The sequence below is a fragment of the Chenopodium album genome, chromosome 2 (assembly GCF_948465745.1).
Source record: "Chenopodium album chromosome 2, dcCheAlbu1.1, whole genome shotgun sequence".
Classification (NCBI taxonomy): domain Eukaryota; kingdom Viridiplantae; phylum Streptophyta; class Magnoliopsida; order Caryophyllales; family Amaranthaceae; genus Chenopodium; species Chenopodium album.
The window spans coordinates 84650867-84663495 of NC_137835.1; the positions used below are offsets into that span (position 1 = coordinate 84650867).

The window sequence follows — 12629 nt, forward strand, 5'->3', positions numbered from 1 at the left end:
AAGGCTAAACTAATGCAAACATTGGATTCAAACAAGTTGTAACCTATTGGGAGTTGCAGCTAGGAGATAAAGCTTGTAGCCTTGTACTTTGTGATAATTCTTTTTAACACATTATAGTCCATACCATTCACGTTTTTTGAATGGTAAGTGTTGTGCACCTAACAAAAATAATACGTAATTAGACCTCCTAATTATGTACTACGTAGTATTTAATATGAAGTAAAAACTAAGACTACTAATATATTAAATACGAATGGCTTCCTTGCGAGGTCTCGTATTGGTATGGGTAGGACATATGCAAGTTCATCTTATGGTGGATTAAAAGGTTTTGATCAAGCTTATACATTCACATAATATGTCAATGCAATTATCTTATCCATGATAGGGAGTGTGAGATTGCTTATTGCTATTAGCTATTGTTTTAGAGATGCCATTCGCAATGGAAGATTGACTAACTTAGGGCTTGTTTGGCATCGTTTTTTGTTTCCAGTTTTCAGGTTTTTTGAAAACAAAAAAATCAAAAACAGGAGAAAAGTCTATCCACTTTTTTGTTGTCAGTTTTCAAAATTATCATGTTCTTAATAAAGTTGAGTAACTTTTGATTCATTATATTACATATATCATATGATTTTTGAAAACAATAAACCAAAAAACAGAAAACCACAACGATGCCAAACGAACCTTTAGCTAATTATGGGGTTAATTCGGATAAAAAAATTACTCTTCAAAATGGTTAAAAGGATTTTCATTCCGTTTTATTAGGACCTTAGCGGAGTAGCGTAGGCTAAAAACCCAATTAAAATGAAGACTATAGTAGGATCTCCTTTAGTTTATAGTCCTTTTTAGTTTGTGTTCTTCTCGCAGAAATACTAGAATGGAGGATAAAGCTGGACCTTCTTCTTCCTCCTTCAATGCCGAAAAGAAGCGAAAACGAGTCACAGACTCCGATTCCGACTCGCAACTCAAGGACGATGACGAAGAACTTCTCTCTCTTGGCAAGTTCACAATTTTCAACCTCTTTTCAATATCTTCACTTGTTGTCAAATTTTTATTTGTAATCGCAATTTCATCTTCATATCTTCCGTTGAATTGAATTACGATTAATTCGCAGATTTTGACCTAATTTTAGCCCTAATTTTCTACTATTTGATTTCTGGATTTTTTTTTTATTTTTTTGATTTTTACAGAAAAGAGTCTTACGTTTAGCGATACTTTAGTTGCTCTTCGGATGATGCGGGCTCAATTCCCCAAGCTTGAGAAGGTTTGGTATTATGATTCTTCAACTTCAAGCTTTGTTCTACTTATTGATTTTTGTTTAATCATTTTAATTAGTATGCGTTGATGATCAAATCCGAATTATGCGCTTTAGATTGCAACAAATCCAAATTATGTGCTTTAGATTGTAATTTTCTGTGTTAGATTGATAGTTGCTTAATTAGAACTATTCATGTTATATGCTGTGTTTATTCTAGGATTTTTTCGCGGTGTTATTGAGTTTCATTGTTCAATTTATATTTTGTGCTGAAAGATATGGCTTTCAAATGTGTGTTTCTCTATCTTGATGATATGTTCAATTGACTGTGATTGTTTGATTTGAAATCGAACCTGCAGTGTAGGCATGCAGCTGCGAATATTTCAGTGGTCTGGACTCTCTTGAATGTATAACTTGGAATTATTTTACAGAAACATGTATGATGCTTGTAAAGTCATTGCATCCTGTTGAATGTAAAGCTCGAAATTGTAGAAAGTTTTATTGAAGGATACACTTTCTAATGAAATTTTATAGGAGTTGTAAAGTTTTAGTTTCTTGATGTACTTGAGGGGAAAGTTGAAAGTGAAGTTATTCCCTTTCTCTTGTAATGGTGAAGCAAACTTTGATTTGGAGGTCTTGCTAACTGACTTTATGCTTTCTTATGTTCAGGTAACTGTCAATCCCTTCATCTTACGTTCGCAACTGTATAGTAGCGTGAAAGATAGAACTCAGGTTGATCATGAATTGGAGGTCTGATTCCTTGATTATCTTATTTTTATTAACTTGTTTTTATTTTAATTCTCCTGTGTATTCTGGATCACATGATGTTGTATGGTTCCAAGCAGATGTCTTAATTTTTGCAATCCGGAAGATGTGCTTGATGTATCAATTTTAATTTTCTATGTCTCTGTTCAGTTATCTACAACAACAATAACATCATTCTAGTATATTAGCATGAATATAGGATGTGGGGAGGTCCAAATAGTTGCAGCCTGAGATGAAATACTCTAAATAATTTGAAAATTACTACTAGAGAGGATGTTTCTCAAATATTCATTTACAATGATTAGAAAAGCCATACACTCATATTATTTACTGCAATAATGAAAATGCCGCAGACGAGTACATTAGAAAATGCCTGTTCAATGCCAATTATTCTGTAATATATTAGTGGCTAGCCTCTGTACTATACTAGTGATTATGGTGCGAAGGTGGGGATATTAGAACTAACTTTAGCAAAGTAGGGACACCTAATTGTAGTACAATGATGACAATTTAACTCTACAGGGTGTTATTTTATTGCAATTATGTTCTGGTTCCTTGTGGAATGGTTATAGTTCTGGGAGCACAAGTTATTAGTTGTTAGTTGTGACATTAATTTTAGAGTAGTCATAGTTGCAAGGTTGCCAAGATATCTGGTAGGGTCTGTAGGGCATGCAATAATTTGATATAATGCTACTAGTTACAACCTTGTTTAATCTTAGTTTTGTTAATTGTTGTAGACTGGTTTTCTAGCTATGACAGATGAATTTTTGTAGTGCCATGTGAATACAACTTAAAGAGACCTCCCTGGTGATATGATCTTCTCAAGTTCTTGAGAAGTATCATTTTCTTGAAATTTTTGCCTCGGTAGGAATATGTGTAGATTAGTTTACACTCGTATTGCTTAGTATTGGTCCATATTCTTGCTTCTCTGTGATTGAGTTGGTTCCTTGTATTAGAATGACTACAATTTCACAACAATTTTAAAGCAGTCTCAGATTTAAGTACTCTCATTTTTGCCTGTTTTTTCTGAAGTAGAGCACTGGAAAGTTTTTTGGTTGCCTAATCTACTTTTTAAGGAGTCCTACTTCTTACAAAACAGAGGAAGAAAATCACCCAGCCCCACTAGTTTTTTGTCAATTGTCTGTTATCTCTTACTGGTCAAGTAAGCAGTTGTTGGCACTTTTTACATACTTCCTCTTAAATTAGAGACATTAAGTCAATTATCAATCACCTGGACTTTGTTACTTGTTATATTTATATTCATGTAAGCATTACGTCCATTGCATAGCTTTATGACTATCGCGGCGAAGATTATTATTCGGTGTTTTAGTCTCATATGTTGTCACTGCAACAATTCTGAACTTAGAGATAAAAGTTTTTCCAGGACTTAAGCTGCTTTTGATATAGCAACTTTTCCTTTATTTATTTATTTATTTATTTATTTATTTTTTATTAACGAGCCTTTTAAATCTCATTTGCAGTTGTTGAAGAGGGATAAAGTTCTGCGTGTTTTTAAACTAAATACAGGGCAGGATGATCATGCAGTAATGTTTTTTGAAGACTACATACAGCAGGTTATTTTTCTACTTCTGCATATTAATGTTTTTCCTTTTTGATTTGTAACTACTGTTGCCTTATGAAGTGCAAGAGTTGAACCAATGAACCTTAACATTTTGTAAAAACATCTTGTGAACTAATGAATTTTGCCTCCCCTAGGCTTGATCTGGTATACTGACTAGGCGACTATTGAACTTAGAATAATTGTGTTATTCTAATAATTTTTCTGTATTGATTTCTTGTTTGTAGATAGATAATATTTCAAAGAAGATAGGAACTAAGAAGGAAAGTGACTTTGCTGTGTTCAGTTGGTTTAAGTCTCATGTTATCACATCCAAGTTAGAGCCAAGCATTTCACATCAGGAGCTTGTAAGTGCTGTTTGTTGGTGATTATTTGCTTTGTTGCTGTTTTCAGTTGAAGGTGTATGTGGCTCTAAGTGATTGACTAATTGTGAATGCCAGCAAGTCAGCAACTCGAGTATCTAGTTTTACTTCTATATGTTCTCTGTGGTTTTGTAACAGTGCTTTTTTGTGTGTGTGTGTGTGTGTGTGTGTGTGTAAGTGTAAATGATGTTTATTACTTGTTTTTTATATTATTCATTTATCGAGTGAGTGGGTGTAGACTTTTTAATCATTTCTTTCTATGTTCAGCTATCAGTGACTTATAATTTTCCTGCTCTGATAATAATTTTCTCCTGAGTGAAGTATTACCTGGTTATGTTAATCTAAAAACTGTTATTTTAACTTCTGAATTTGCATAAAACATTCTTTTTCTGCCTTTTGCTTGTTGCAGTGCTCCCTGTTATCAGCAGGAGGAAAAATGAAGGACGAATATGTATCTCTCTTGGTTAATGCAGGCATTATTGTATGTAAATTCTTTCTTTCTTTTCCTATTTTTTAATATATATATGTATATATATATATATATATATATATATATATATATATATATATATATATATATATATATATATTAAAATTCCAGATGAACTCTCCTGCTGTGGGTTAGCTAAGAAAGTAGCAAGTATATTTTATGGTGCAATATGCAATCTTACATATAACTTCATAAATTTTTACACTATTGTTGTATCTGTAGACTCGACAACTTATTGATCCAAACGTGTACTGGTTTGCTATACCAAATATTGGCTCGATTCTAAAGGGGATCTCTCAGGTATGTAACTATGTTTTCCCTGCATCCTAGAATTGTAGAGCTATAAAGCCTTCTAGTATGCAATATGATTAGATAATCATTTGTACCATCTAGGATAACTAATAATAGTTGTCTACTTGGTTAGAGGACATTTGATTATAAAATAAGAGATGTATTTTCTAAAGTTAAGACAGCTGAAATTGTAGAAAACCCTTAGGCTATGTTTGTTTTGATGGAAAACATTTTTCAAGTAAAATCATTTTCTAAAGGTTACAATTTTCAATGGAAAACCATTTTCTAAAGGAAACAATTTGCAATGGAAAACATGATTGTGTGAAGCATTTTCTGTTGTTTGTTTATAGGAAACTTATGGAGAAAAAGGAAAATGGAAGTAAATGGGAGAGGAGGATAGAGGAGTGAGGAGTAAAGGAAACTGTGGCATGCTTTTTTCACAAACGGAACATGGTTTTCCTTCTGTAAAAGTAACTTTTCACCTATGGTTTAATTGTTTTCTACCCTTTAACAAAACAAACAAATGAACATGGAGAAATAAAGGAGAATCATTTTCCAGGAAAATGTTTTCCACCAAAACAAATGGAGCCTTAGTCTTTGCAATCTTGTATTCTAATTCAACTCTATGCTATGATACCATTATTTACTATATACATTTTGAATATGGTTATTAACTGGTTTCTTGCATATATCTTTAATGCATCTCCCAAAATGGTGAAAAATAAAATGTGTTCTATTAGCTGGTATTACTTATTGAGTTTTCTCTGTATAATGACATCTGTATATTTTGAGTCTCTGCTTTTCATCATCAATCGTTTGCTTATCCTAATCAAGTTATAAACTATAATGGTTTGGAAAAATATCCAGTGAGCATGCCATTGAAATCATATATCATACACGAGATAACCCTTAACTTTGTAAAATGTTATTAACTTTTTTTTTTTTTTTTTTTTTACAAAAAATGATTACAAGGCTTTGGATGTTATTGTTTAATTGTTATATATATTAGGTCTTACGTTATAGAACTTTTAGTGATTTCTAAATCTATTTTCAACTTTCCACACTCCACACTCTTCACAAGGTCATGTATTTCTTGTATTAGAGACATAGACTCCAATGACTTTTTGCTTGATGTTTGTCCAGGGCAGAAAGGAATTGCTGTCATTCTTGAATCGCAGGAAATACAAGGAAATGATGCTGGCATTACTTGAGAAAAGGCGCCTTCGGTTTTCTCCACTTGATATGAGATTTCATCTTCGCGATTTAATTGGCTCAGGTCACCTGCAGACATGTCAGACTCCAACTGGCATAGTAGTTCGAGTTTTGAAGGATTAGATTTCAGGCAAAGTACATTTTTACATGTTCCCTATCAGAACACTGGATCCGGTGGGCCAGAATGTTAAGCTGTTATAATGATGGCAAAGGCGAGTTTTAAGGCAATCCATTGATATAATGATGAATCACAAAATGTTGCTGTGTATTTCGCTTGGACTTCTCAAATATGTTGGCTGGTTGAACAATTTTGGGACAGGTAGCATTAGTTGATAAGCATTTTACATTTAGTGGAAATTTTTAAATTGTTGATAGTTTATTATAGTTCAGATTTACTATTTGAGTTGCATTTTGAGTAAACTCTGGTGGTTTGCACATGCCATTGTTGATTGTTCTACCATCCTTACCAATAATAAACCAATGAGTAAGCCTTTGTGCTTTACTACCTTACGATTTCATGATAACTTGCCATGGTAACCTATAGAGTAAAACAATTCTTCTTATCCATCTTGCCACTGAGGCTAAGTATCTAGATTTATGCAATTTTTGCTGCTTTAAGTCACAGCTTCTTGTTCCACAGCAACTCCACTCTTTTATAGTTTTTTATACTCATTTGGTAGTTGTTAATGAGTGGTGGACTGGTGGTGATGGTAATGACTTTATATGTAATTTTGCTAGATGGGGTGTTTTTGAAGGGGTATTGAATGTCCTGTTCTTCCTAATTTCCATTACCACACTGCCTCCTCTAGAATGTAAAGAGTGTTAAATAGAAGTTTATAGATATAATATGCTTGGAGGATGTTTAGGAAAGAGTTGCTTTGACTTGGACATTGGCATGGGACTTTCCTAAATACAAACAACTTCATTACCATTTCCAACATTCAGTGTTGCCTACCAAAGTTGCTGTTATGCATTGAAATTTATTGAGGCAAGCATTGTAGTCATCGTCCTGTATTTTCTTTTACCTTTTTGTTCATCTCTCCTTCTAAACTGTCTTTGCTCTGTGTTTAATTATTTATGAATTAGGCAACCAATGCATTCTGTGCTTTGCAATTTCAGGTGGGCTCGTTTTGCTGAGGGATGCCTCAATTCCGACAACAGAGCTTCCGTTTGGAATCAGAGTTCAGGGTTTAGGCATGTATGTTTGTTCATAACATACTGGAACACTATTTATTAATAGAGGTGACTCCTATAGCTTACCCATTATTTCTTTGGTCTTGGGCTTATTTCGTAATTTACTCAAGAGTCTCAGACACAAGATCTTAATTTTTTTTTTTTTTTTTTTTTTTTTTTTTTTTTTTTTTTTTTTGAGGCAGACACAAGATCTTAATCATGTAGAATGAATGGTGACATTTTTTTCCCCTTCTTCCTATTACTACTTTAACAATCTGACTTATGGAATGCACATGAATATTTTTCTTTATGTTATTAATTTTATGACTTTGCTCATTTCCTGCTGGAAAATTATCTAGAATCAACTCCCCTACCTCTATTAGCTGATCATAAGAATTCTTATCATTACGCCAGGAATGATTAATCTGTGGGTTTTAGAGGATCTACCTTCTTGTGAACTTTATTAATTGGGCTGTCCTTATTAGCAAAGATGTTTTCTTTTTCTATAAACATTGCGTTTTAAGCCTATGCACGATTTCTGCAACAGGGACCAATCTATCTCCTGTCTAAAGTTATCCAAGACACTTTTTTTTTTTCATCTCATGAACATCTGGTCAAGTACTTAGGAAGCCTCTTTTGCTACCTCTTAGGAGATTGTCATGTAGATGATAGCTTTGGCGGGGAGTGCTATTTAGCAATTAGCATGCCGTGTAAAACTCTGTTTTTCTATCTTGTCTGTAATCTTTGGGTAGATTTTTTCTCGTTTGTTTTTCACGGAGGTGTGTCATTTCAGACTTGTTTGTCAACTGTCATATAACAATTTTGTACAGAATTAGCCTGTAATAGATAGATTAGGATGTGCTGAATTCCTGATTAAACATAAATGACAGCCACAGAAGTGTCAGGGCCTCTCGGGGTCTGTCAGACACAATCATAATTTTGGATTCTTGCTTTCTATATTTGATGTCGCATTGCAGTGGTGATAGACTGATAAGTTCAAAGGATTTCATGTTAAGCTTATTGGAATCTCGGTGAAGGCTTTTTATATCATATGATTAGTTATATTTTGTAATGTATGCATGATTAGCATGAATGTATTAGTTTGAAGGTGACCATTGTCACTCACATCAAATAAATGAAGTGGTGGATCTTTGCAAGTGATAGTGCATGTAACTGTTTTTATTCTGAAAATTCTCAGATATTGACATGGAAACCGATAGACTATAACAGCATAGGTTGTTTTCTATAGGTGCAATGTGCAATTATTGGATTGTAAGCAGATTTCTGTGACACCGACTGATGATCAGAATATTGTGTATTTGGTGGTGGTAACTGGTAAGCCTCTTTAGGGCAATAGGCTTATTTCAAATTATGCCAGGGAAGTCGGCAAGTCGCATACTACTGCCCATTTTGATACAACTCTAAATCATTTTTGAGTTATATTGAGTGGTAACCCAAAATTTAGAGTTGGAGCATAACTCATATGGAACTTGTTTAAGAGGTTGAGGTGATGGAGTAGTGGCATCGCTCCCATCTCGCATTCCTGAGGACTAGGGATCAAGTCTTATGGGACTCATTTTATCTCCCTCCTCAAATGAGCCCCCTTCTTTTTACCCAAAAAAAATAAAATAAAAAATGGAACGTGTTTAATACACTGTCATAACTCATATGGAGCATAACCCATAGTACACTGTCATAACTCATGGAAGTTGGAACGTGTTTCGCAAAATCATATACTACCTCCGTTAACTTTTATTTGCAACTTTAGAATATTTTATATCTCACAAAAAAAGTTGCAAATAAAAGTTAACGGAGGTAATATAAACTTTCTCAACCTATATGGGATAGAACAAATAATTGTTATCCCATTTTTGATATGAATAAGAAATACAGTTAAGTGATATAAACAACAAATTTACCAAACCCCGCAATTACCTCTTTCCCTTGTACCACACCCCCTACTTATAGAAATGGAGGGATAATGAGTATTAGTTGAATCACATTGCTCATTCATTATTACGCGTTCTAGATAGTAATTGTTAGTAAAATCAAATACGTAGTATGATTTTAGTTTCACGAAAATCTTTATGAAGAAATGAGAATAAAAGTTATTCGATTTCTTTTTTTCGTAACCTTGTAGGATGTAGTTACTTGAGAGGATAATTAATTGCTTTTTGTTAATAATATTATCTCATATAAGTGTACGGATGTCAATTTCAATAAAGTTGGTTTTCTATCCGTTAAAAGTTGATTTTATAATCCTAAAGCTAAACACGTTTATCCTTTGTTTCTCTTAATTAAACAATATCACAAATACTACTATTAGATGTATAACTTTGCAAGTTATCAGCAGCCAATTGATGCGTGTAGTCCTGTCAATTGCTAAAGTTCAGAAAATCAGAATATTAATTAAGAGATTAAATAAAAAAAAAAGATATAAATATAAATATATACATGTAAGATTTAGACTGTTTTTAACTACATTGATTGTTCTGTCTTTGTTGTTCATGTCACTGGTTAGTTAGGGAGATAACTGACATCCATAAATTGTTGTTGATTGGTGTTTAAGTTGTCTTTAGATGTCTAGTTAGAAATTTTTTTTACTTAATTTCAATTAGTAGGATTACCCTTACGATAATTTTCTTTTTATTAAGCAACCATAAAAAGACAATAAAAATAGTTTACAAATAATAGAAATGACCTGTCTGTTATAGAAATTGTCTATTTACGCTTCTTAAGAGAAACGACATTCCTTCTTTTAAAATGGAAACTCTTTTCCAATCTTAGCAAAATCGTCTTTAACGTACGTGAGAGGAATAATCTTTCCTCTTAATCGGTAATTTAGTGTGGTATTTGTTAGATCGAAGAGAAATCGATTTTTTTTTTCTTTTTAAGTTTGGCTTAAAAATTGATGGGATTAGGTTTGAAGCTTCATACAAATGTAGCTGTTCTTAACTATTTCATACACAAAAGATTTAGCTTTACAACTGTAGCTCTTTCTTGCTGGAATTACACTAACTCACTAATGTTCAATATAACAGTATTTTCATCCAAATTGTAACCAGCTTGATTCATGCAATTATTTGCTGAATTTAACTAATTCTAGTAGTACATTAGTACATATAATGTGAGGACCATCTATATATGTGGATTTTATTTTTTCGACATTGGCATGAATGATGTTTAATTGCATATGCATGAGGTAACAATTTTGGTTGGACAAGGCTACACTCTTTGAAGGTACATTATACAGAGGAAATGTCTACATTTTCAGAGTTTTTTTCGTCATTCCATTGATTTAAGATACATACCTTACGAGTACATCTCATAAGGAGCTTGAATTAGACTGGTCTAATAGTTGACGTGTTGTATCTGAAGGTCCCACGTTTAAGCGTGATGTTGACTTACAATACTGTAATCCAATAATATCATCAATCTATCTTACTTAAAGTACGTGTTTGTCAATCTTTTTAATTCGAATTTTGTTTATTTGAATGTCCACTTTGATAAATAATTTCATACTCATTGAACGAACCTTTGTCACACACACCTTAATGGCTTAATTAGCTAAATTTCACTCATTAAGATGTTTGATTATTCGTTGAAAGCTAATTATAAGTAGTTGGTATTCACAAACACTTCATAGACTTTTTTTTTTTAATGAAAATAACATGTGTGAAACTTTAATTTCTTCAGAAAAAATACTAGCTAATTAGTAATTAGTCATTAGTAAATCTTTCAAAACGTTGTGCACGATCAGCCAAAAGCAAACCAACAAAATAAACTTTATGAAAAAGGGCTTAATGTCTTTTACAAAGATCCCACTTTTAAAGTTTGCATATGGACATATGGTATGAGCTCGTACTCTCGTAGTGTATTGCCTGTGATAAAAGAGACTTACTGTTAGTATATGTATTATTTGATATAGAGAGAGCCATAAAGGGCAAATGATATCGATGTTATATGACTCAGTCATCTCAACTCACGTCTTGAAACAACTGATTTGAAAATTTAACTATTTGCCTTTGAACATGCTACATGAGATATGATACAATACCTTTGTCGGCTTTGCACCCCATATTCCATTAAACTTAGAGAATGGACGGAAGATTAGAGATCACGCACATATGCTTTGTCAAACAACAAAGCGAGCTCAACAGAACACCAAAAGTCCTTGAATATTAATATTAATGTCTAATTTAATTTAACATTTTCAATTATATTTTTTTATATGTAGCCCTTATAAATGCTTTATATGTCATTTTCCAAGCACATGAGTTGCAATCCAATCTGCATATTTGTTTTAATGACCCAGTTATCATTAAAATGGTGTTACATGAATTGAATGTCATTAAAGCAAAGCGGAATTTTAGAATATTGTCTCTTCTTTAACTACTAGCTCATTTAATTTAGGTTAATTTTTAAATTACCACCCAAAAATGTAACCATTTTCGAACTTACCACCTGTTTAATTTTTTATTTTAAATTACCACCCCTTAAATTAAATAAATGCTCAGATTACCACCCATTTCAAAAATCCGGTAGATTTTTTGTCTGTAGGCCCCACCTAACACTTATTTAAACCCTTTTGACTTATTTTTTTCCCCGATTTTTCTCTTTAAAAACGCTCTCTATACTTTAATTCACATTTCCATCACCAAATTCAACCAAATTTCAAAGAGAAAAAATGTGAATTGAAGTTAGAAGAGCTTTTTTAAAGAGAAAAATCGGGGAAAAATCAGTCAAAAGGGTCAAATAAGTGTTAGGTGGGGCCCACAAACGAAAAATCCACCGGATTTTGGAAATGAGTGGAATCTAAGCATTTATTTAATTTAAGGGGTGGTAATTTAAAATAAAAAATTCAATGGGTGGTTAGTTCAAAAATGGTTACATTTTTGGATGGTAATTTAAAAAATTTCCTTTAATTTATGGAATTTATTCCTCGCTCAATAGTCAAATGAATACCATTATAGATCTTGTCTGCCACTGGACTAGGTATAATAAAAGATTTTATAATATGGAGTATGTTGGTTAGGTGATAATTAATACGAGTAGTAGTAATGGTAATGAATTTAAGTGTAATGATTTAAATGCGTATCTACTCCTCTTCTTTGCAAAAACTCGTGTAAAGATTTTAAAGAAAAGTTGTCACTTTCATAGATGATAAATATTTAAGTGGTAATAGAATTTAGTCATGAATAAGGAATGCCCTTGTTTGAGGTAGAATCAATGTATTACCATGATTATTAGAGTGTAGATGGATTAATTTGTAATTTTCAATAAACAACCCATGATCAAACCGGCTAAAACTCAGCTTGTTGGTGTTCATGTATGATGTTTAATAAGTTACCCGAGTTTAAACAATATAATGTTTGTAGCTTCTTGTTCAATACTAAGTATAAATAATTAAACATGCACTATAACATCCTAATAAACGAGTTGAGCCAACTTGAGCTTAACTATAAGTTAAATAAACATGAAGAGGGTATTACTTGGTTTGGTTCA

At 32.5% G+C, this 12629-nt stretch overlaps 1 protein-coding gene across 4 annotated transcripts; it reads left to right on the forward strand.

Annotated features, from left to right (window-relative positions):
• The first annotated feature begins 791 nt into the window (after nt 1–791).
• LOC145591495 (uncharacterized) lies at nt 792–8697 on the forward strand. Of its 4 annotated transcripts, none has more exons than XM_081647991.1 (10): nt 792–995; nt 1188–1261; nt 1922–2002; nt 3499–3591; nt 3824–3943; nt 4368–4439; nt 4671–4748; nt 5888–6270; nt 7071–7193; nt 7672–8083. In XM_081647991.1, exons 1-8 carry the CDS (start codon nt 875–877, stop codon nt 5948–5950), a joined length of 702 nt encoding a protein of 233 aa, XP_081504117.1. In that variant the 5' UTR covers nt 792–874; the 3' UTR covers nt 5951–6270; nt 7071–7193; nt 7672–8083. The 4 variants fall into 4 exon arrangements, with proteins under 4 accessions (XP_081504117.1, XP_081504109.1, XP_081504104.1 ...); XM_081647978.1 differs by lacking the exon at nt 7672–8083 and adding an exon at nt 8374–8697 and having other exon boundaries at nt 796–995; nt 5883–6270; XM_081647970.1 differs by having other exon boundaries at nt 796–995; nt 5883–6270.
• Nucleotides 8698–12629: the final 3932 nt, after the last annotated feature.

Bases quoted from the DNA above. Each gene is read 5' to 3' on its own strand.
- LOC145591495 (XM_081647978.1), top strand. From the start codon at position 875: ATGGAGGATAAAGCTGGACCTTCTTCTTCCTCCTTCAATGCCGAAAAG. The intron at 1,262-1,921 runs GTTTGGTATTAT...TCTTATGTTCAG, and splicing joins AATTCCCCAAGCTTGAGAAG to GTAACTGTCAATCCCTTCAT. The intron at 4,749-5,882 runs GTATGTAACTAT...ATGTTTGTCCAG, and splicing joins TTCTAAAGGGGATCTCTCAG to GGCAGAAAGGAATTGCTGTC.